We start from the raw sequence: 24,611 nt of genomic DNA, 5'->3' as shown, positions 1-24,611 counted from the left end.
GAGTTACTTCACCTCTTTGAGCTTCATTTTCCCCTGCTCTAAAAGAGGGGAAGGTACTTTCTCTCGTACAGTGGGATCTTACGAGAATCTGAATGATCTGTGTTCATAGCTAAGTGCTCCATAGATATCAGCCGTTCCTGTTATCTATGAAGCTCAGAGTGAGAGGGAAACAGCAAAAGGTCCTCCCCAGGATACACGTGTGGCTTGAATTCAGGTTTCATGTACCTGTGCCCGGCAGGCAGGCAGGCATCTCAACCATCCAAACAAGCCTGTGGTTGGGGAAATGCTGAAAATAACAAGGCTTTCAGGGAGCGTCTGTATTTTCCTTAGAAAGACAGAGGGAGGTGGGGAGATGCAGGCACACTCCTGTGGGCCCTGGAGGAGGCTGACCTGAGCTTGAATCCCAGCATGGGGCCCTGTGAGCCTCTTTCCGCTTTTATAAAGTGAGGGAATTTTCCTTCCCAGGGTTGTTTTGAAGATAACATGTGTAAACCATTTAACATGGATCATGATTAATAACTGGTGATAGGGGCGGTCATGATTCATTTTATAGAACTGGGGTGGTCCCAGAATAGACGGACCCAGCTCAGAGGGCCCGCTCGGCCAAGCGCTCAGCATTTCCCAGGGGAGGGCAGAGGATGGCCGAGTCCTGGGACTCAGACAAGGGCCTTGCTCTTCCAGAGATCCAAACAGGGGCGGTGAGGGTGCGTGAAGTATTTGGGCCTGACCGTAGAACTATGGAAAGCCACGAGAGTGCAGACAAGGGCTGGAGGTGGGAAACCTGCTGAAGAGAATGACCCGGGAGCAGTGTTCCCGGGTGTGGCTGAGGGGCCCGGCTTCTGGCACTCCTCCAATTCTTTTTGCCATAATCCTCTTTCTTGTATCTAGGGATATTTCTCACACATGCCCTGATGCAGTTTCCTCAAGAAACCTCCATTCACCTGTAATCTTAGTCTCTTTCTCAAAATTGCCTCCCGTTGGAATCCAAATCGAGATGCAAAGCACAAATCAGACCATGTATGCAGCGTTTCACCTTTCTGAAGCACCCTGCGGTGGGTAGGTGTGTATGTGCTTGGGACAAAAGGCTACAAAAAGATAGTGAAGAATGTCTGTACCACCTATATCCCCCAGTTCCTCTCCCAGAGCAGACCCTGTCTGCAGACCCTGGGGCTTCTCCCAGCTCACCCACCTACTCACGTGGAGCCCTGGCGGGATTCGCTCCACTGCCCTGTGTCTTGATTTTCCCACTTATAGTAAATCTTGGAGCTTGTCCATGTCTGTACTTTGGAGCTGCCTCCCGCAGTCCATCATATAGATAGACCAGAATTAATAGGTGCCATCCTTTTGGTGGGTGACATTCAGGCTGTTCCTAATCTTTTGCCGTTACAAACAGTGCCACAGTGGATTTACACAGTTTAGCATGTACAGTGCAAGTGTATACAGTTGGCACGATAACGTGCAAATATATCTTGAAAATTGCTGAAAAGGGAGGAGCTTTAAAAAAAAAAGAAATTGCTGGCTGGGCGTGGCGGCTCACGCCTGTAATCCCAGCACTTTGGGAGGCTGAGGTGGGTGGATCACGAGGTCAGGAGTTCGAGACCAGCCTGACCAACATGGTGAAACCCTGTCTCTACTAAAAATACAAAAATTAGCCAGGCGTGGTGGCGTGAGCCTGTAATCCCAGCTACTCAGGAGGCTGAGGCAGGAGAATCACTTGAACCTGGGAGGTGGAGGTTGCAGTGAGCCAAGATTGCGCCACTGCATTCCAGCCTGGGTGACAGAGCTAGACTTCGTCTCAAAAAAAAAAAAGAAATTGCTGAGTAGATTTTAAGTGTTCTTACCACAACAAAACAAGTATGTTAAGTAATGCATATGCTAATTGCATTGTCAATTTAGTCATTTCACAATGAATGCATATTTAATTTTGTTTTATTTTAATTTAATTTTACTTTATTTTATGTTTTATTTTATTTTGAGACAGGATCTCGAAGCTCCGTCACCCAGGCTGAAGTGCAGTGGCACGATCACAGCTCACTGCAGCCTTGACCTCCTGGGTTCAAGTGATCCTGCCACCTCAGCCTCCTGAGTAGCTGGGACTATAGGCATGCACCACCATGCCCAGCTAATGTTTTGCATTTTTTGTAGAGATGGGGTTTCACCTTGTTGCCCAGGCTGGTCTCAAACTCCTAGGCTCAAGTGATTAACCTGCCTCAGCCTCCCAAAGTGGTGGGATTGCAGGCATGAGCCACTGCACCCGGCCTCAGTGTATACATATTTCAAAACAACATGTTGGACATGATAAATATATACAATTTTTCTTTATCAATGTAAAAAAATAAATGAAATAGAGACTAATCCAAAAAATGTGCAGATGTAACTCTAAGATGCATTCCTAGAAGTGGAATTTTGGAATCAAAAGGAACTGCGGTCTTTTTATTATGTTAGCTGGTGCCAAAAATGCCACTGTAGAAGGCATGCCTGTTTACATGCCCACCATCTCATTATGATTCTAATTTTCATTCCTCATGGTTAGTGTGGTTGAGCATCTTTTCATGTATACCTTTTTAAAGTATTTCCTTTTCTGGAGGTATTTGACTATTTTGAAATACTGTTGGTAACTACATGGGCTACTTTTAGCAAAATCAGTGAGTCATTTTTTTATAAGGAGCCCCGTGTGGATTCCCATGGTTCCCACTGACTGGGTCTTTCTTTCCATCTGTGACATAAGCCCAGAAATAACTGTCTCTGAGTAATAGTTTGGCTTGAGGAGCTGGTTAGCTGATAACTTAATTGCTAGAGCTGGTCTGCAGTGCCAGCTGTTGTCCACAGGCATGCAGGACACTTGTGCAATGCCAAGATGTTTGAAAAGAGGAACAGGGCAGGGCGAGGGGTGGGGTCTTCAGGTCAGAAGTTGCTTTCTAGCCCTTTATGACCCCAGTTGTCATCCCCTTGGTTTAACATTTCTCTTTAGAAAACTGTAACCTGAAGAAACATTACCTTTGCCCTTCTGAACCACAGAATGACAAGATGCATTGTCACGGTCAAAGCCTTGTTTATAAATGTTTGACCTCATCACATTTGGGTGGAGTCTGTTGGCATTTTGCCTCAAGAAAATTCAGTGCAAGTAATGTTTGCCACGCCAACTCCGTCTGATTTATAGACATATTGTATGAGACTTTCTAGCCTGACTTATACACAAAGCCCACTTGAAAAATGAGGAATGGACAATTTCCATGTGCGTGACTCGGGATTCCTGGATCTGTTCATCCTAATATATAATAATATCAGAAGGTTAGACGGGGTGACTTCTTAAGCATCCTTGGAAGTCATACATTCCACAACCCTTCCTCGGATAGTTTCTTTCAGTATAGAGTTGTTTGGAATTGGATGACAATAAGTTAAACTTTGGGGCAACTAATGACACCTATAGAAACATTCAAGGACCTTCAAATTGGCCCAAATGCTATAGCACATGAATCCAGTAGAAGGGATGTAATAAAATGAAACTTACTGTTTGATAATTGTGTCGTTTAGAGTTGTTCATTCAGTATTCCTGTAGCCATCTGAAGGGTCTACTGTAGCCATCTGAAGGGTCATCTTAGGCTGGCACTGTAACTAGTTCGTGTCTGTACTATACAGACGCTGAGCTAAATCGATTTTCCTGGGAATCTGGCTTTTTATTTCAAAGAAGTTTACTGTTTGGAACCATCCTATATAGCTAAAATTTAAGATCTAGAAAGAATCCTTTTTGATCATCTGACTCACAGGTATAGAAACTGAGGCCCAGCAGAATGAAATTGTTAAGCCAGGCTCCAGGACTTACAGGATTTTCTTGGTAGGTTTTTTACCAACTTCCCTCTCCAGCAAAGAGCCTAAAATGACTGATAATACCATGTTGCTGTCTTTCTCCAGGGCTCAGCCTTCTTTAAATGGGCCTGCTTCTTCATCTGGTATTTAATCTGAAATGGAAAGTGAGATGCGAAACCCAATTTTCCCTTTCACTTGGTCACATGCCCAGAAGCAGCAGCGTTCACTGGGCCGAGTATTGGCGTGGAACCTTCCTCTGTTCCCATGTCTGTGGCGTGGCACGAACCTGTGATGTGGGGCTCTCCCGCCCTTGCCCTGGAGGGGCCTTCAGGGACATGTGGCTCACCCATCTGTTATTGTCACACATCCCCCAGAGGAAGGAGGGACAGGCTGTGAGGTTAGCTTGTTTATTTTATGAGGAAACAGGCACAGAAAAATTATTTTACAGAGTCTTGGGCAAAATCCCAAAGGAAGGAGGAGTGGGAAGAGCAGAGAGCGGATAAACAGCACAACGCCATCCCTGGACACGCCTAGTTCTTGCTTTTATTTAAATTTTGGTAGGTTCTGTGGCCACACCCACTTCAGGCTAGGTACTGGGAAACAACCTCTGGGGTTTTCTGGTAACCAGTTACATTCTCCAAGAGGTGGCCGTTACCAGCTGAAAGGTTCGAGGTGAACTCACATACAGCCTCTCCAAAAGGAGCTTGGGAACCTGTGTTCCCTCCGGGCAGTCTCCCAGACCGGGTTTGGTATCAGCCCCTCCCTGCCACTGCCCTGCATCTGGTCAGCTGGGGAAAAGGGGGCAGGGAGGAGAGAAGGCCAGTGGAGCAGAGCCATTCATTCTGTGGCTTATTTTGTCATCAGCAGTTCCCATTGCTCCCGCTGATTAGGGACTGCCTCTTCCTCGGGGGTGTAGTTGCTGAGATACTGCTTCCCCCTCAGGGTGGTGCTCGGCACACCCAGCATAGCCTTTGGCAGGAAAGTGCTGGAATCCAGACCTTCACCAAAAGCGCCATTGTAGAAGAAAAAGAACAACCTCCTCAATAATAATGCAAGTAGGCCAATAATTTTTACAATATGCATATTTGTTTTCTTGATATAAAAATAATATATATTCATTGTAGAACACTTAGGAAACCACAAATCAAAAAGGAGAGAATAAAGTACACTCACCTCTGATTCTACCATCCTGGTACACATATGGTGCAGCGCAGTGGGTGAAAGCACAGGCTCTAGGATCCGAGTCCCTGGGTTTGAATCCGGGCTGCCCTGAGAAACAGCTGTGTGCCTTGGGTCGGATACTTAACCTCTCTGAGTCTTTTTTCCTCCTCTGTAAAATGGGGGTAATAAAAGTACCTACTTCATGGGATTGTTGCAAGGATTACAAGATTGTAGTGATATGGAGCTCACAGGGCAGTGCAGGAATGTAGTAAGAGCTAAGTAAATATTTGCTGCAGTTGTTGATTTATAGCTATCATTTTGCTCTCTGCCACAATGACATTTTCAGAAGACATTTTCAGAAGCAGACTTTTCTAGTTGCAAAGTAAACTCAGCCTGGAAACAATGCAGAGACTCCTTGCCCTGAAGTGGCTGTTATTATTAACTAAAGGGACTCTTTTCGAAGTGTATTTATAATACCTGAGCGATCCCAGATAGTTGATGTTTACTTTGAGATGATTTACACTTCCCCTAGTTAGTAACAACCCTTTTTTAGAAACGCATACCACTATTTAAGCAACTAAACCTGCCAGATTGCTAAAAATCAGTTACATTTCTTGTTCAAGTGAATTCACTTGATTAAACCAATTTTACTGTATTTTACTGTGATAAGAACACTTAACAAAATCTACCCTCTTTACGCATTTTTAAGTATCCATTACAAGCACAATGTGGCTATAGGCACAGTGTGGTTCCGCAGATCTCTAGAACTTATTCATCTTGCCTAACTGAAATTTTATGCTGGTTGATTAGCAAAGCCCCATTTCCTTCTCCCCACAGCCTCTGGCAGTCATGGTTCCCCTCTCTGATTTTGTGTGTTTGACTATTTTACATATCTTATACAAGTAGAATTATGTATGTTTGTCCTTCTGTGATGGGCTGATTTCACTTAGCCTGTTTTTTTCCTCAAGGGCCATCCATGTTGTTGCATATTGCAGAATTTTTTTTAAGGCTGAATAGTATTCCATTGGATGTGTACACCACATTTTCTCTATCCATTCATTCACTGATAGATGCTTTTCTTATTTCTACATCTTGGCTGTTGCCATTAAGCATCCATCAGTGAATGAATGGATAAAGAAATGATGCCAATAATGCTGCAGTGAACATGGGTGTGCAGATATCTCTTCAAAGTCCTGATTTCAGTTCTTTTGGACAAATACCCAAAGTGGGATTGCTGGATGATATGATAGTTCCATTTTTAATTTTTGGAGGAATAAACCAAATGTATTGAACACCTACTGTGTTCAGTAGTAATTCCTGGGTGTATAGTGGTGAATAGAATAAGGAGTGGAGTCTCTGCCCTCAGAATTTCTGTCTTATAGTCAGCAAATGTGTATACCATTTCAGAGTATAAGTGCTATGAAGGAAATTCATTAAAGCTATAAGACTCTATCCCTGGGAACCTGATTTGATAGTGTAAGGCATCTGCAGTGGGCCTTTGGGTTACAGACACAGTGAAGACTTGGCCCTGCTCTCAGGCTGCTACAGACCCCATCAGGAGGAAACAGGAAAGGCGGTTCTGTTCCACTGGGTGGGGGAAGGCCACCTGGAGGAAAGTTCCCCAGAGGGATAAGTGGCTGTAGTTGGAGAAGAGGAAAGGGCATTCCAGACAGAAAGAAAAGCCTGAGCAAGGGTGTGGAGACAGGGAAGTACAGGATGCTGCTGCGGAACAGCAGAGCCCAGTGTGGTTTGTGCAGTGGAGAGGGTGGGGCTTAGTAAGAGACTGAGCAAAGGTTGAGAATTGAGGCAGAGGCTAGTCATGGAGAATTTGTTCTGGAAACATTTGTTCTAGACATAATCAGGGACACTCACAGTTTTGGAGATAATCTCTGAGTTCTAAGAAGGGATGGGGATCGTCTGAGGGCTGGATTAGTGAGGATGGAACCTGGGGACAAGAAGGAACTCTTGGTGCCTGCCTCGTGCTGGATGCTCACTGCACGGGTGCTGGAGGGACACAAAGGTGAACATGCAGCCAGGAGAGCCTGGGGTTGCACAGACAGAGCCACACAGAAAGTGCTGGGGTCAGGGGTAGGAATGCCCACATGGAACTGGAGCTGCTAACTCTGGGAGGGGCGGGCAGGGCCTCGAAAAGAGGAGAGGTTTGAGCAGTTTTAGGCAGTGTTCCGTCACCACCACGGGCAAGTGGCCCTGCCCACCCCAGGAGTGGGAGGAGGGACATGGCAGGGGGAGCTCGGCTGCATTTCTGCCTGCCTTCCATTGCCTTGCATCCTTTCATTAACACACATCTTTCTTTGTTTTTTTTATTTAAGTAGAGACAGGGCCTCACTCACCCAGGCTGGTCTCAAACTCCTGAGCTCAAGTAATCCTCTTGCCTTGGCCTCCCAAAGTGCTGGGATTACAGGTCTGAGCCACCACGCCTGGCCATAGACACACATCTTGTTTAAAACTCATAATTAGAAACTTGGCTCTGAAAAGAAATGTAAGCATTATTTTTCTCTTGTTCTATTAAAAATAGACTGCCAAATTTGCTTCCTCAGGGACCCCCGTGCTATATTTACCTGAGCCAGGGAGCAACTGTTCTAACCCCTTATGCCATTTCCTGGTGGCTCTTTCTCTGGCCAGGATGGAGGACCACAGTTTCCACAGGGGCTGTGACGGGAAGCCCTTGATTGGGTAGAAGGGGCTCCTTCCTTCCTGCCCCCTCCTTTTGTTCCCAGAACATGGAGCCAGGAATGCCAATCTGGGATCTTCCGCAGGACAAATTCTTTCTCCTAGTTCCCCAAGCTGTGTAGCTTTTGGGTCCTTTGGCAAAGAAAGAAACTATATTTTGAAACAACTGGACTGATTACATCTCTTTTTTGTTCCAGACTAATACAAGTTTCACTGGAAGGTCTTAAATAATTGAAATTTCTATTAATTGCATGAATAAGTGTTGAAAATATACTGAGCGCCGTGGGATGGTTCTATGATTATGTTGAGTCCTGCGCCCACAACACACACTCATACGTGCAAACACACATAGGTCCAGATCGTTCCATGCCCCAGGCCACGTTGCATTGTGCCTAGCTGAAACCAATTCTCACAAACTTGGAGCATTCTCACTCCTGTTCTGTCACCATGAGAGGTTTTCATCACCTTGGCCAGAAAGCAGGATGCAGGTTAGCCGCTTCGAGTGGTTCTTAAGGCCGATTTCCTCTAAAGCTTAAGGCTTCTACTATAGCTTCATTCACCTCCATATACAGCCAGCTTAGGTATGTAGCCCCTTGATGAACAGATTTCAACTTCCTGGTCCATTCAGCAGTTTGTGGAGATGTGTATCTTTAAACAAGTTTAGCAGCCTTGGGATTTTTCTTTCTTTTCTTCCTATTTACTTTTGCTTTTTAAGTCAATTTTGTTGAAGTATAACATATGATTAAATGCACCTTTTTTTTTTTTGAGATGGAGTCCCTCTCTGTCACCCAGGCTGGAGTACAGCGGCACAGTCTCGGCTCACTGCAGCCTCCGCCTCTTGGGTTGAAGCGATTCTCCTGCCTCAGCCTCCCAAGTAGCTGGGATTACAGGTATCTGCCAAAAATTAGCCTGGCTAATTTTTGTATTTTTAGTAGAGACAGGGTTTCGCCAAGTTGGCCAGGCTGGTCTCGAACTCCTGACCTCACGCGATCCACTTGCCTTGACCTCCCAAAATGCTGGGATTACAGGCGTGAAAAATGCATCTATTCTATCTAATTGTACAGTTTGGTGAATTTGACATATTTGCATACTCGTGTGACTATGGCCATCATCAAGATATAGAAACTTTCCATCACCCTGAGACGCTCCCTGTTTGTCTGTTCCACTCACCAGCCGGGCTCCTGTCACAGGCAGCCACTGCCTGCTTTCTGTCACTATAGTTTAGCTTTGCCTCTTCTGAAATCTCGTAGGAATGGAATCCCCCAGAAAGCACTCTCTGGTGTCTGGCTTCTTTCACTCAGCATAATGTGTCTGAGGTTCAGCCATGCACAGGTCAGCAGTTCATTCCTCTTCACGGCTGAGTAGTATTCCACTGAATAGTGCCACTGTGTATCCATCCCGTCCCGTTGAGGGACATTGAGATTGCTTCTAGTTTGGGGCTTACAGAAGTGTGTCCCTCAGGCCAGGCGCAGTGGCTCACGCCTGTAATCCCAGCACCTTGGGAGGCCGAGGCGGGTAAATCATGAGGTCAGGAGATCGAGACCATCCTGGCTAACACAGTGAAACCCCATCTCTACTGAAAATACAAAAAAAAAAAAAAAATTAGCCGGGTGTGGTGGCGGGCACCTGTAGTCCCAGCTACTCGGGAGGCTGAGGCAGGAGAATGGCATGAACCCGGGAGGAGGAGCTTGCAATGAGCCGAGATTGCACCACTACACTTCAGCCTGGGTGACAGAGCCAGACTCCATCTCAAAAAAAAGAAATGTGTCCCTCAGTGACAGTTCCAACCACATCCTAGACACTCCATAATTACTCACCAATCCATTTTTTTACTTTTGTCTTTGAAGTGTCTCGTAAAATTCTAAGATGTTCAGTGTACTCTCAATGTCCAGAGAGATGTATTCCAAAAGATTGTTTAAAGCCAATGTTGGGAATTTTGAACAGATTTTTTCACAAAAAACATTCAGTCCTTTCAGAAGCATTGACTGAGACCTTCTCCTGGTCAGCACTGTTCTGTGCTGTGACCAGCAGGTAAGAAGGCCCACCCTTACAGCGGGGTTGTAGGACTCCTATAGGAGCCCAGGAGAGCAGGGGCTGCTTCTCAGAGGACACAGAGCTTGGTCTCAAAGGCTGAGTCCGAGCTGTTGTGTCTCTACCCAGCACTGGGCACCAGGTGGATGCATCTATGAACTGGACTGTCTGTAAGAACTGAACGGTGCACGTCCAGACCAAACACAGTCCACTCAGAATTTTAAAAACACTATATAGGCCAGGCACGGTGGCTCACACCTGTAATCCCAGCCCTTTGGGAGGCCGAGGCAGGAGGATCACCTGAGCCCAGGAGTTTGAGACCAGCCTGGGCAACATAGTGAGACCCATCTCTATAAAAATTTTTTTAAAAATTAGCCAGGCATGGTGACGCACACCTGTGATCCCAGCTACTTGGGAGGCTGAGGCAGGAGAATTGCTTAAGCCAGGGGGGTCAAGGCTGCAGTGAGCCATAATCACCCCACTGCACTCCAGCCCACATGACAGAGTGAGACCCTGTCTTAAAACAAACAAACAAACTGCTATGCAGACCAAACAAAACAGCAGCTGAGCACCACATTCATTCTGAGGCCCACTGGTTTTCAACCTTGTTCTAAGTGATCGCTTCTTTCACAGGCCTACTTAGCACAGTGTAGCTAATCTCTAGTGTTCCTGGGAACCTAACCACCCTCTAATAGAACCTTTGGAAAAATGCATTATTCTCATCCTTCTGGGTACAAATGTGTGCCCTGCGTTATCCCAGCCAGGGTGGGTATGTATAGGACTTTCCTGAGCTGGGGAGTGTCTGTGATTAAAATCATAGATTCAATTTAGGAGCAAGCTGGAATCTTTAAGACCTGCTGGTAGAAAAGGAAGGCCACTGGGCTTCTGTGAGTCTGCTGCTCTATTGATCGCATATGAGCAGTGTTTTTGTTCCCTTGGTGTCTTCTGTTATCTACTTCTGAGCACTGATTCTCTCACTTGGCTCAAGCATCAATGCACTGTCACCTTCACCCTAAATAATTTTATTTCCTTCTATAACTGCAGACTGTGCTTCTCTCACAAATATTTCTTGCATCCCCCCTGTATGCCAGGCACTGGATACAAAGATTTTTTAAATAACCAGTAGATAGCGTTTTGGACAGCTTTCTAGGTGCCAAGGTGATTCTAAATGCTTCACGTATATTAACTCTGCAGCTCCTGAGGCCTGTGGATACTATTATCAGCCCTAGGGTAGCCCCAGGACACTGTTATTACAGATGAGGAAACGAGGCACAGAGAGGTGAAGTAATTTGCCCAAGGTCACAGAACTAGTAAGTGATGGAGCCAGGAAGGTCCCAGGCAGTCTGGGTCCAAGGCCCACATTGTCCGCTACTATCTTGTGTGACCATGATGAAGACACGGTTCCTATGGTTAGAGAATATATAATCTAATGAAAGAGACCAGCCCATCCCTCTGATTTTAATACCCTATGTGAAGTGGTGCCACAGGCAGCACAGGCAAGGGAACTCAGGATGGGGAGCAGTTGAGGAAACCAGAGTAACCACAGCTCAAATTTGCTGAAAGTTAACAAAGTCTCAATGCCTTATGGATAAAAGCATTTTCTCAGGTAATCACTCAACAACCTGATCTTACAGGTGAAAAAAACTGGAGCTTAATGTTAAGTAATGTCTAACTTAATCAAAGTTGGCCCAGATATTTTGAAGAATGACTAGGGTTTGGGCTGGCTTTCTAGGCTCAGTCTAGACCATAGAGGAAGGGTTCGCCAGGGCCATAGCCCAGCATGGGCAAAAGCAGGGAGCTTGGGTGAGTTTTAAAATCTGTCTTCAAATAAGCATGTTTCAGTTCTGTTTCCTCGACCTGTGATGCACCACCTAAACATCTATTGGTAACTTTTTGGAATAAAAGGAACTAATACTACTTTAAATGTATTTGATTTGCTTTGTTGCTTGCTAACCAACGGGAACATAAACCTATCTGTACAATTTCCCCACCCTGGTATTCAGTCTAGACAGTGATCCTCAAACTGCACCATGCATTGCAATCACCTGGGGAGCTTCCAAGTGCAGATCACCAGGCTCAGCCCCAGGGATTCTGATTCAGTGGTTCTGGGGAGGGGCCTAGGAGTCTAAACTTTAGCAAGCCCCTTATTTCATTCCAACACAGGAACAGGCTTTGAGGATCCGTGGTCTCTAGGTCCTTCTGAATCACCGTTTTCCTTTAGCAGGCAGACTAAATGACATGTTGGGAGTTAGATCCGCTGGGATTTTTGGGTAGCTAGGTATTTGCCGCCTGAGTCCTTCATGACACAAGAATCAAGCAGACCTATTCAGCCTTAGGAGGAGGGAGAGACTCTGACACATGCTACACCACAGATGGACCCTGAGGACGTTGTGCTGAGTGAAAGAAGCCGGGCACAAAAGGACACTTCTCTGAAGTACCTAGAGTAGTCAAATTCATAGAGACAAAAAGTAGAATGGTGGTCGCCAGGGGCTAGAGAGAGGAGGGGAGAATTAGTGCTTAATGGGTTCAGAGTTTCAGTTGGATGGTGGTGGTGGTTGTATAACAATGTGACTTATTTAATGCCACTGTGCAGTACACTTAAAATGCTTAAAGTAGCAAAATAATCCTAACTTTGTAGGGGGAGGTGGTAAGCAGACCAACCTCTCCCAGCTTTGATCATTCCTTGCTTTCTTTTGGACACGGTGATTTCTACTCCTTTGATTGTGTTGCCTGATGTGTGACAGACCGTCCTCTTACACCTGCTCAGGGACAGAACAAACACAGCTCTGCCTACCTGTACTTCTCAAACTGTATTAAGCTCTCATTGTTGCTTTAACACAAGAAAATATGGATACGTACCTGTTCCTCCAGACATGAGTATTGGCGTCACTTATAGTAAACTTAAATCTGGCAGCTCTGTTCCTAATAACTTTTGATTTCACTATAGCATTGAAATGGCATCTTTTTTAAAGATACTTAAATTAACTGTTAGGAACTCAAATTTAAATTAAAGTTTAAACACAAGTGTTGCAATCAAAGGTAACCATTCAACCCAGGCGGCCCTGGGAGGAAGAGAGACTGCATCTGCACGGCTGGGTTGGCACAAGCACGGCAGGGTTGGCGCGAGCGCAGCTAGTGGCATCAGCTGTGTTTCAGTTTGGGTGGCAGGTTTCTTTCGGAACCGACAGTAAGAGGTATTCCGAAATCTTCAATGGGGGTGAGGGGAGGATTGTTTACCAATTGTGGTTTTGTTTGTTTTGTTTTGTTTTGTTTTTGTGACAGGGTCTCACTCTCTCACCCAGGCTGGAGTATAGTGGTGTGTCCATGGCTCACTGCCTCAAACTCCTGGCCTCAAGTGATCTTCCTGCCTCAGCCTCCCAAGTAGCTGAGCCCACATGCATACGCCACCACGCCCAGTTAATTTGTTTTTATTTTTTGTAGAGACAGGGTCTCACCATATTGCCAGGTGGTTTCAAACTCCTAGCCTCAAACAATCCTCCCGCCTCTGCCTCCCAGAGTGCTGGAATTACAGGCATTAGCCACCGTGCCCAGCCTTATCATCACTTTCAATAGCAAACCAAAGAAGCTGATTCTAACTAATTTAAGCAGAAAAGAAAATGTTTTGGAGAATTTTTCACAGGATTAATGGGAAAGTTGGAGAACTAGGCTTAGAAAAGAGTTAGGAAGCCGCCACCACCATGAGTAAATTCTTATTTTCACTGTGTCTTCGTGTCATTTCCCCAAGATTCAGCACTCCTCTCTGGTGGAAGGAAGTGAATGTCTAACTCTAGATCACATGCTTATGCCCCAGCTTGCTAAGGAATGGGGCGAGGGACTCTCTGCCACACCTTCAGCCTCCACAACCCATAAAGGATACCTCCTGACCTAACAGGAAGGGTATTCAGCAAAAGCAACTCACATTCACTCCATGTGCACAGCATTTTCTTTGATCTGTTTCTGAACCTTCAGATACCCCATCTGATCACTAGGAAGACCACGTGGGAGAGTGGTCAGGTCAGCATGGTGAATCAATCATCTCTCCTGGAAAAGCAAGTCCCCATGCAGGTCCATCTATGGGTGGCTCCAAAGCATCTTCCCGGCACCCAGCAAACAGCCAGTTCATTCATCCGCTGAGGACCTACAATCCTGTGAGCTAGGGCTGTCTGTGCACACGTCTGTCTCAAATGACAGTAGCACTTAGTGTTACCCTAGGAGGCAGTTTGTTCTGGCCTTTCAGGGACAGAACTCAGAGTGAAACCTTGACTATGTGTGACCCTGTCAGTAGGTCTTTGATATTCCTCTGACCTAAACTGGCTGCTGACAGCAATGAAAATAAACTCTGGCCCACATTCCGAGAACTGCCTTTGTCTTCCTTATCCCCAAGGAGTCAGGGAGTGCCGCAGTGAGACAGAACAGAGAAATGAAAAGCATGAACTGAAAGTATCCACGCGTGTGGCGGCATAAACACCACACTCAGGACAGCGGCCTCCTAGTGGGGGGAAGGGCTCAGGGAGGGGTGCACAGGGGGCTTCAACGTTACCAAGCGTCTTGTTTTCTTTATGAAAAATGGACCTGAATCCAGTTTGCTTGTTCAGCTATTCTTCTAACACCTGTTCTTCAAATGTGTGGAAACCTTAGTCCGCAGATCCTCTTTATTTTCACCTAATAGATTATTCACCTCAGATGCTTTTTCCTCTGCCTTAGATCCACACCTTCTCCACCCCCACAGCCAACCAGGGTCTCACAATCAATGCTGACATTTTTGTATTTGTGCTATAGTCTGTATCCACAGATGGTTGAGTATTTTGTATTTTAACATTTTACGTGAATGTTATCATGCTGTACATGTCCTTTTGAAACTAAGTTTTTACTCTTGTTCTTTTCTGGAGATTTACCTGTGTTGACAAGTGAAGATCTAGTTCCTTCTCACCACTGTATGGTATTTTGTTATCTAAAGAAACGATACTTGGTTTTAAAACATATCTGAAATAGCAAACAAAGCAAAGTGTCAACATTTGTTAAAATTATGTGGTAGGTACATCAGCATTCATTATATGACTTACAGATGTTTATGTATGTTTGAAAGTTTTCAAAATCTAAAAGAAGAGGGGAGACAACCCCTAGCATGGGGGTCAGGCAGGTGACATCTCAGCACTAGCTGGGCTGGATTGAGATTCTGCTTCTGCAACTAGTCAGACTGAGATTAAAAGTCAACTTTGTGGGCTTGGCCTCCTCTTGTTTGCTTTTCGTGGGAATCTGCCTCCCTGGGGAAAGGCCTGAGAGCCTTGACCTTGGGCTGAAGAGTGTTTATGCAGCTGCATGATTTGTGGAGGTGGTCAGAATAGGCTGGACAGAATTTGCTGTGGGCCAGGCCATTTTAAAAAAAGAAATTGGCAAGAGACCATTTTACACAATGGCTGTGATACGTAATGTTAAAAAAAATTCACAATATACCTGAGTTATAAATAGTCCAAAGATAAATATTGATCACAACACTGGCTGAGCCAACCTTTGACCTCCTCAGCACTCTACAAACTTGGGTTAATTGAAGGCGATGCCTCTTCTGTTATGCTTACTGGATACCCCCATGGGATGCCAGGTGGCCTCTGGTTCTCTTTCTTCTCTATCTGGGGCTTTCAGAAAAGTGAGACTTTTCAGAAGTAAGATCTTTTGACCCATGGCCTGTGTTTTTATAAAACCATTGATCAATTCTGCCATCAAGCAAAAGGTCTGTATTAGGTGAAATAAAACACTCATGAGGACTAAATGAAATCGCAGATATGGAAGTCAGCAATTCCCAAAGTGACCATGAGCCCCATTCTCTTTCCTCCCTCCTCCTGTGGAAGGGCTCCCCAGGTCCTTCCCGCCCGGATTCATCCAGCCCGTGATTTTCATGTCACCAGGCCTCCACTGCCTCCAGGTTGGAGACAGGCCTCTCTCCCTGGCAGCTGCTGGAGATCGAGACTGTTCCTGAGCCCCCCATTAAACGTGTCTCCTGCAGCAGTGGCTACACTGACGTGTCCTTCTCTCCACCCAGGCTATGACTTCTGCCAGGTCCTGCAGTGGTTTGCCGAGAGGGTGGACAGGATCATCCTGCTCTTTGACGCTCACAAGCTGGACATCTCAGATGAATTCTCAGAGGCCATCAAGGCCTTCCGGGGCCAGGACGACAAGATCCGTGTCGTGCTGAACAAGGCCGACCAAGTGGACACGCAGCAGCTGATGCGGGTCTACGGGGCCCTCATGTGGTCCCTAGGCAAGGTCATCAACACGCCCGAGGTACTGCGCGTCTACATTGGCTCCTTCTGGGCGCAGCCCCTGCAGAACACGGACAACCGCCGGCTCTTCGAGGCTGAGGCCCAGGACCTCTTCAGAGACATCCAGAGCCTCCCCCAGAAGGCAGCAGTGCGCAAGCTCAACGACCTCATCAAGCGAGCGAGGCTGGCCAAGGTAAGCCAGGAGATGCCTTGCACAGAGGCCAGGGGCTGGGACTCTGCTGTCTCCTCTCCAGAGGCAAGATGGGTGGGAGGAGGCTTCGTTCCAGAAGGCTTAAGGAATGAACATGCGCTAGGTTAAGAATACAGCCTTGAGGTCAGGTGGCCCTGCTGACACCCTAGCTCCTGGCTCTGCACTCCTGGGCAGATGACTAACCCTGTTCTCCAATCTGTACCATGGAGCTAATAAGAGCACTTCACAAGAACTTGGGGTGACAGTTGGTCAGTGTGACAGAGCACTTGGCATAGTGCCTGGTGCACAGGGAGGGGGATCAATCAGTGCAGCCACTACATGGTAGCTGTTAGGATGTCAGGACGATAGGAATATAACCAGCCAAACCTGAGAGAGGTGGCATTGGTGAGACCAACAGGATGCTGAGAGGCCACTGCTAGTCCCCGTGCACCAAAGGCCAGTGTTACCACCTGGATCCAGGGGAGCCCTGGGAAGAAGTATGGCTCAGTCTTACTCTTGGAGTGTGCTGGTTTTGGGTCACCCCCCCAATCCTCATTCTGGGCTGCGGGCTGTTAGCCTGCATGCCTGGGCTTCTGGCTCGCCTGCCTCATAGCTGAGCCTTTCAGCAGCCCCAGGAGTGTGTGCCCAATGGGGCAGTGAGAGGTGACCTGCTGACATCCCTCAAGTGACAGAGTCAATTCATGTCTCCAAAGAGAGAAAAGCATATCCCTCCTCCAAGAGAAAATACAGAGAAAAAAATGGCTCTTTAAAAAATATGTGCATGTTTCATAAAATCATTGTCCTCTAATGCTGGAAGTGCCTTTAGAGTTTTATCTAGTCCTAGTGAAGTTCAAACCTGGCTGATCATCAGAAGCAACATACATTCCCAGGCCCTGCCCCAGAGCCTCGGATATAGGGGTGTGCGTGCACACATAGCCATGTGTGCATATGCATGTGTGTAAACATGCGTGTGTGTGTGTGTGTGTGTGTGTGTGTAAAGCTCCCTGGGTGATTGGCTATGTGCCAGTCATGGTGTGGATGCTGCCATGAGTGCTCTGGGAAGGGTGACTACGTGCCTGGCCAGGAGGCAGGGAGGGCTTCCCTGATGGGGACAGCCAAGATGGGGACAATTCTTCCTCCTTCTTGCTGCTCATTAGCAGCCTGTCCTCGTGCCAGTGTGCTCACTGGGCAGCCTCTTGCCTGGGTGAAAACAAACACCTTCCTGGCTGCTGCTGCCCCTCACACAGGACCTCGATGTCCTGTGTCCCTCTCTGTCACGTGTGTCCCAGTGCGTGTGCACGCATTCCTCCCATATGGCTCAGCTAACCTGCAGTGGTGTGGTGCTTGTGTGAGTCATCCTTCTTTATCCGTTCTTCCTGGTCCAAGTGGCTTCCTTTCCAGAGCTACAAGCCATTTTTGCTCCAGTTCTGCAAGGCAGATGTGCTAACTAGTTTGTAAATCCACTTACGTGCAGCTCTCCTGAAATGATTTTGCCCTCGCCCTTGTCCTGGGCCTAATGCTTGGTAGCAGGAAGGCTGTTTTTCCACTCGGTGATCCCTTGGTTTGTGGTGTTTCCTTTCTCCAGCAGGTACAACTGAACAACCTTCAAGGTGTGTGACACCCCACATTAGTTTATAACCAAAGTTGGTGACTCATGTCATAGCCTTTGCAGATTTTGAGATTTTTTAAAACTATTTTTAAATACTCATGGACATTCTTCATTTACCAGTTATTGGTAAATGAAGACCCAGTGACTGGAGATGCTGCTGTATTCAGTCATATAAATAAATAAGGAGGCCGGGCACGGTGGCTTACGCCTGTAATCCCAGCACTTTGGGAGGCCGAGGCGGGTGGATCACAAAGTCAGGAGTTCAAGGCCAGTCTGGCCAACATATTGAAACCCCGTCTCTACTAAAAATACAAAAATTAGCCAGGCATGGTGGCAGGCACCTGTAATCCCAGCTACTCAGGAGGCTGAGGCAGGAGAATCACTTGAACCCAGGAGGCAGAGGTTGCAGTGAGCCAAGATCGTGCCACTGCACTCCAGCCTAGGCGACAGAGTGAGACTCTGTCTCAAATAAATAAATAAATAAATAAATAAATAAATAAATAAATAAATAAATAAGGAGCAGAAAGCTCGCTGGAAATGCCAAGCGCCTTAACCCATAGAGCTTCCCTGCCATCATTGAGCCTCGGGCCCTCTGAACAGGCCAGCGCGGCCTGGGTTTGGAGGCACAGAACGCTGCTCTGTATTCTGACACTGTGAATAATGAAAACCCTTGTGTGGATGCGGGGAGTGGGGGACGGTCAAACTTGCTGAGCTTACTTGCAGGAAAAAGGCTTGTGGTTTTTTTCTTCCTAAGAATAGTATCTGGCTTGTTCCTTTTCACAAAGGAAAATGTTTGAAGTATGGGTATTTGCAGCCGGAGCTTCTCAGTGCCAGTTGCTCGTGGGCAGTGCCGTGCTGAGGAGCGGGGACAGGAAGCGGGCTCACCCGGAGGAGAAGCCGGACTCAGCACGGCGGCCTTGGCCACTAACTCATGACGTTAACTTCACGCCACCTGCAGTTTCATGTTCCACCGCTGAACTTGTTTCTGCTTAAATGGACAGATGCTTACTTGAGTTTTTCTTTTTGGAGTGTTTATATTTTCCAAAAGTGCTTTTATTTTGGTTTATTAACCTTTCTCTTGATCCAGTTTTCCTTTTTCACACCAACTGTTCCAAAGCTCTGTAGTCTGCATTGTGTGTGTTTTTTTGTTTGATCCTGTTGACAACTACACAGTTGGGCATTTTTGTCCTCATTTCCCACCTGAGGGAACGGAAGCTCAGAAAGGTGAAGTTATGTCCCCGAGGCTTCACAGCCTGTAAGCTGCAAAGTATACGTTCAAACCTCGGTCAGTGTGACACCTCAGTCCAGAAAGCAGTCACCTGAAATCGGGAGTGAACAGCAGCTACAGTATCTCCTCCCTTGTGTCCTTGTTTTCTGCACTGATCTGTTAATCTATTTATTCCATAAAAGTCTCCATCCACAGAAACCCTACAAAGTTTAGGTTTATCAAGCTGACACTTTGAAAACATGCAAAGGGTAAGTTTTCAGATGTCAGCTAAGAGATGTCAAGTCTGAGTTGGGTTGTGGAGTATGTTTATTTATAGAACACCATAATTAACCAGGATTCATGGCCCATCCAGATAAAGCAAGTGCGCCGTTTTAATCAAACTCGAAGTGTCATAAAGGTGACATTTTAATAATATGAAAAGTAGATAGATACTCTTCCCAAAGAGCTCTTGAAGTTTATTTCCCTTCTTTTTCTGTTTATATATTTTTTTCACATCTCTGTATTTAAGGAACAGGGAAACTTTAGAGTGGGTTTTTGGTTAGCCTCAAAGATCACTTCTTACAATCTCAGTAGACATCCTTCTTGGAAGACGGCTCACACTCTGAGATGCCAATCAGGGTTCATTTCATGATTCTTTAAAGGAAGCTATTTTGGGAAAGCCCAAAAAAGGGTTTGGAAAATGTCATTTACTTTTATTCAGCTATAATTAAAATAGCCAAATTAAAGAAATTAGACTCATACAAATCCCAAACAATGCAAGTTCACTATCAGACCCCACCCTTTAGAAGCGTATTGCCCAAGAATAGGAAAGGCTGTCACCCATTTGGAGATCTTTGCTCAACAAAAATGAGGCAACATTTGAGGAAGAAACAAGTAAAACTGAGAAAGAAGAGGAGAGGTCAGTGATTTTCAAGGTTCACTGTAGTTCTGTGGAATTTAGCTTATTCTTTCAAATGTAGACTCTTCTCAGTCACATGTGATGTGCAGAGCCTGGCTTTCTTGTCTATAGGCTGGGCACGGTGGCTCACGCCTGTAATCCCAACACTTCAGGAAACCGAGGCGGGCAGATCACTTGAGGTCAGGAGTTCGAGACCAGCCTGGCTAACATGGTGAAACCCCGTCTCTACTAAATGTCATCAAAATGACAAAATGACAGTTTTTCTCTAGGCTAATAACTCAATGAGCAGAAAGGAAAGTCCTCCCTTTTAAATGTATATGAATGTATATGTAGTTCACACTTACACTCTGACACAGATCTCATTGTGTCCAATGATGTGTGTGTGTGTGTGTGTGTGTCTCCAAGACTGAGACACATGTACTAAAGAGTGATACTGGCCACATCTACTCAGGGCTTGGAGGGTAACTTCAGTGAGTGCTGGATACAAAAATTACCAAAAAAAACTACAAAAAAATTACAAAAAATACAAAAATTAGCTGGGCGTGGAGGTGGGCGCCTGTAATCCTGGCTACTCAGGAGGCTGAGGCAGGAGAATCACTTGAACCCAAGAGTTGGAGGTTGCAGTCAACCAGGATCGTGCCACTGCACTCCAGCCTGGGCGACAAAGCAAGACTCCATCTCAAAAAAAAAAAAAAAAAAATTATCCTATAAAGAAATGAGGCATTTTTTGTGCACCAAATGGATTCAGGCTAAAGCGTGTGAGAATCATGATATAATGGATCATGAAGATCCTGGTATTGCCTAATCCTCAGCAGGGCTCTAAAAATAACTCAGTCAGCAGCCCTGAGCTACTGTGGATGTGTGTGTGTCAGTGCTTGAGCCCATAAATGGAAGCCTGTCTCTTTGAAGGTTGACCTCAGACAAGTGTGCAGCCCCCTCCGGTCCCCTTTAAGGCTGCACGGAATTACACATGCCATTGGTGCCAGTTTTGATCTGAAGAGAATAACAAACCCTTGCTCAAGTGGGAACACGTCAGCTGCCTTTCTCTGCCTCTCACAGTCTCACACTCTTGTTACCCCATGGGTTCATCTTTTGGGTCTCAGGCTTATTAACTGAATTTTTTATATTATCATAAACCCACTTTATAAATGTGCTGATACCCTGGCTTTAAATACTCTATGCAGGTTTCCAGAGCTGGGCTTCCAGCCGCAGGTCTCCAGCAGGTCGCGTTAAGTTTGCAGATGAGCGTGGCACAGTGTGTCACCATGCCTTCCCAGCCCGCCTTCCCCAAACTACTGCCTGATCCTCACATTCCATGAAGCTTTTCATTCCAGCACTGGTCGCTTCCAGCATCCAGCACTCGCTGAAGTTACCCTCCAAGCCCAGAGTAGATGTGGCCAGTATCACTCTTTAGTACATGTGTCTCAGTCTTGGAGACACACACACACACACACACACACACACACATCATTGGACACAATGAGATCTGTGTCAGAGTGTAAGTGTGAACTACATATACATTCATATACATTTAAAAGGAAGGACTTTCCTTTCTGCTCATTGAGTTATTAGCCTAGAGAAAAATTGTCATTTTGTCATTTTGATCCATTTGATTTCCCCCAGTCATCCCCATTAGATGCCTTAGGGCTTCTGCAAGTTTACACAAGGCAAAGGATGACTTGAACAAGATACAAATGTTCAAAAGTCCCCAGGGGTCAATGTAAATTAAACACTTGGAACCCAAATTCATTATATTACTATTTAAATAGAGAGAGTTTATTAATTATTTGGTAAGGAGTAACCAGCCAGGAGCCCTCTCTCTCATTACTGTACCTCCAGCTGTTGGTCTTTGGCCATTAGTTGATAACAAGTTACATTAGCTCCTCTTTCTAGTGAGCAGAGTGCATTCAAATACATGACCTCTTCTATTCTCATAATAACTCTGTGAGATGAATGTTGTTGTCATTTCTAATTTGTGGATGAGCACGCTGAGGCGGAGATCCCATGCCTGGCCCCAAGTTGCTCAGTGGGTAGGCAGTGGTCACGGGGCCTGAGCCTCATCTTCCAGCTCCAGGTCTAGTCCCCCTCTTCTCTTTCTTACTCCTCCTCTTCCCAGTTAGTTTTCTCTTGTTATAAAGGTCAGAAGACCCAAGTGTTTCCACCTCCTTCCCCAGGGACAACCGCCAGGTCTGGCCCTGGGTCTGGCATGTATTTGGAGACACCTTTGACACATAATTGCAGGAGTGATCTCTGGAGGCTGACTGTGGATTTTAGCCATTCAAGCTGTCCCGTCTGTTTACCAGAAGACTTTAGAAAATGACAGGATGCCATCCTGCCTGCAGCTCGCAGTCTTCACCCGCATTCCCACGTGGTGTCCCGACGTTTGTGTGCCATCATTGTGTCCGTGTTTGATGTGTGGGGAAAGGGAGAATAAAGGACCCTTCCAAAGCCTCTCAGTGAATTAGGCACGAGCAGAAGTCAAACCTCAGATCAAAGTTTTCCAAACTCATTCTATGGGACACAGTTCATTTTGAATTCCAGATTTTGAACAACTTCAGTAAGATTATTAATGCATACCCACAGGGCATACCCACAGGGAGTCATTAGTTCTTTAGGGACAGGAACGAGGCACTTGGATGCTAGTGCCAGCTCTGTATCTACCAACTAGCCGTATGACCTTGAGTGAGTCACATGGATGTCCTGGAACCAGGAATTAAAGTAGAAATTGGGGAGTCACTTCCAGATTCAGTATTCCATGATGCTAAGGATTATAATTTACCTTGTGACTTGATGAATTTTTTTTTCTTTTTTTGAGATGGATTCTTGCTGTGTCACCCAGGCTGGAGTGCAGTGGGGCCATCTCAGCTCACTGTGACCTCCGCCTCCTGGGTTCAAGCTATTCTCCTGCCTCAGCCTCCCGAGTAGCTGAGACTATAGGAGCACACCACCACACCCAGCTAATTTTTGTATTTTTAGTAGAGACAGGGTTTCACCACATTGGCCAGGCTAGTCTCGAACTCCTGACCTTAAGTGACCCACCTGCCTCAGCCTCCCAAAGTGCTGGGATTACAGGCATGAGCCATCGTGCCTGGCCAACTTGATGAACTTCTGAAAGCAGGTCTGTGCACAGAAGCTGGCCCTGGGTTATTGTTTAGGGTGCACCAGGAAGGGCAGGACGCGGGTGGACATGCAGAGGCAGCGTAACAGGAGACTTCCACAAACCTCACTAACAGAACTTCCTAGAAGTGGAGGCTGAGACCGAGAGCAGCCGCAGTGTGAGCAGGTCACCTAAGGGTCATGACTCAGGTGACACCAAGCTGGCGGAAGGAGGAGGGAGTTGAGACCTGGCAAGAGATCAGCCCCAGGTTTATCAGGGCTGTGAAGGCCTAGTGTCGGGGCCACCTCGGTCATCAGCCAGCAAACACCATGAGGCCTGAGACGAGGGAGCAGGTGACACTCAATGGGTGGAGGGTGTGGCAGGTGCACATCAGCTGAGTTCAGTGCAGGTAAAGCAGGCCCTGGGCACCAGGGAGTGTTCAGGAACAGTGTGCCCAACCTCGGGGGGTGGGCGGCAGAGAGTGGGTGAGGAGTCAGCCAGATGAGCAGGAACTAAGCCCTCCCTGAGCTGGGGCCTGGCGGCTCAGAGGTACCTTACTAGTACATGGTGAGGGGTCTTGGGAAGCCCTACAGAGGCCTAGGCAGCTGCTCCAGGGCTAGGCCCCAGAGCAGGGAAGGGGGTGGTCTCAATAAGAAGCCCTTGTGTTTGGGAGACTGAGCAGCTGTGGGGGCCTCCTGCTTCCCTTGGGGTGGCTCCAGGGTGGGGTGAGCCTGAGCACAGAAGAGAGAGGTATATACATAGGTATACATAGAGAACATACTCATAGGCCCAGTCCAGAGTTTCCAGGAAGGTGGAGGCCAAGGAAATGATGCAAGGACAGCTGGTGAGCTGCTGGTTCTCCCTGATGGAACGTGGCAGCTCCTCCAGTCCAAGGGTGCTCCCTCAGCCCTGGCCCTCCCCAGCCCACCCACACCAAGCCAGGCATTCACTGTCGGAGGCAAAGGAGTTGGTATCTTACCACTTGCTCATCACAGCAGTTAAAGCCCAGGATTCTAAATAACAGATCCCAAACTTCGGGTTTCTCAAGTTATCTCTAAGAATCTTGTAAATCATTTCAATTGTCTTCATTTGAAAAATAAGTACATAAACAAGTTTGCTGGTGACAGAAAGGTTTAGCGTCATCTCTCCAAGTCCATCCTCTCAGCGGTAGCCAGGCTGCACAGTGCATGCTTCTGTTAAACGGCCCTTGTGCAGATGGGAAGTTGACATTGTCTGACCTCAGCATGTCAGACCTTGCATTAGGTACTTAGGTTAGCATCCAAATCCTCGCAAAATGTTTTTGGCTGTGTCCAGCATGTGTCCACACACGGGCCCTCAGCTGAGCTATGGAATGTATCTGCTTACCCCCTTTATTTAATTTCAACTTCCACAAGATTACAGTAGAAGTCTGTTTTCTTTAATAGGATTTTCCATTGCTACATAGTCATTTTCTTTTTGTAATCACCACTCTGTTTTTCATCCTTTCTTATTTTAGTTACTTACTTGACTTCACAATTACTCTGAAGTTCAAGATATACAAAGTGGCCGGGCATGGTGGTTCATGCCTGTAATCCCAGCACTTTGGGAGGCCAAGGTGGGTGGATCACCTGAGGTCAGGAGTTCAAGACCAGCCTGGCCAACA

The 24,611-nt window shown here is 46.5% G+C and overlaps 1 protein-coding gene and 1 long non-coding RNA gene across 2 annotated transcripts in view; one reads left to right on the top strand and one right to left on the bottom strand.

Annotated features, from left to right (window-relative positions):
• The window catches only part of EHD4 (EH domain containing 4), a 78,948-nt gene that overhangs the window by 39,134 nt on the left and 15,203 nt on the right, over nucleotides 1-24,611 (top strand). Inside the window, exon 4 of the mRNA XM_003805615.5 lies at nucleotides 15,728-16,140. Within this exon, the coding sequence (XP_003805663.2) occupies nucleotides 15,728-16,140 (413 nt within the window). The remainder of the gene's footprint in view (nucleotides 1-15,727; nucleotides 16,141-24,611) is intronic.
• On the bottom strand, nucleotides 4,201-14,017 carry LOC130540860 (uncharacterized). The gene is made up of 4 exons (XR_008954872.2): nucleotides 13,610-14,017; nucleotides 7,320-7,406; nucleotides 4,981-5,137; nucleotides 4,201-4,805 (listed from the first exon to the last, which is right to left on the bottom strand). It is a non-coding gene; the product is annotated as an uncharacterized LOC130540860 (long non-coding RNA).

The sequence above is a fragment of the Pan paniscus genome, chromosome 16 (genome assembly GCF_029289425.2).
Source record: "Pan paniscus chromosome 16, NHGRI_mPanPan1-v2.0_pri, whole genome shotgun sequence".
NCBI classification, from domain to species: domain Eukaryota; kingdom Metazoa; phylum Chordata; class Mammalia; order Primates; family Hominidae; genus Pan; species Pan paniscus.
Note: the sequence above shows the minus strand (reverse complement) of the source record. Positions and strands in the feature narration are given on the sequence as shown.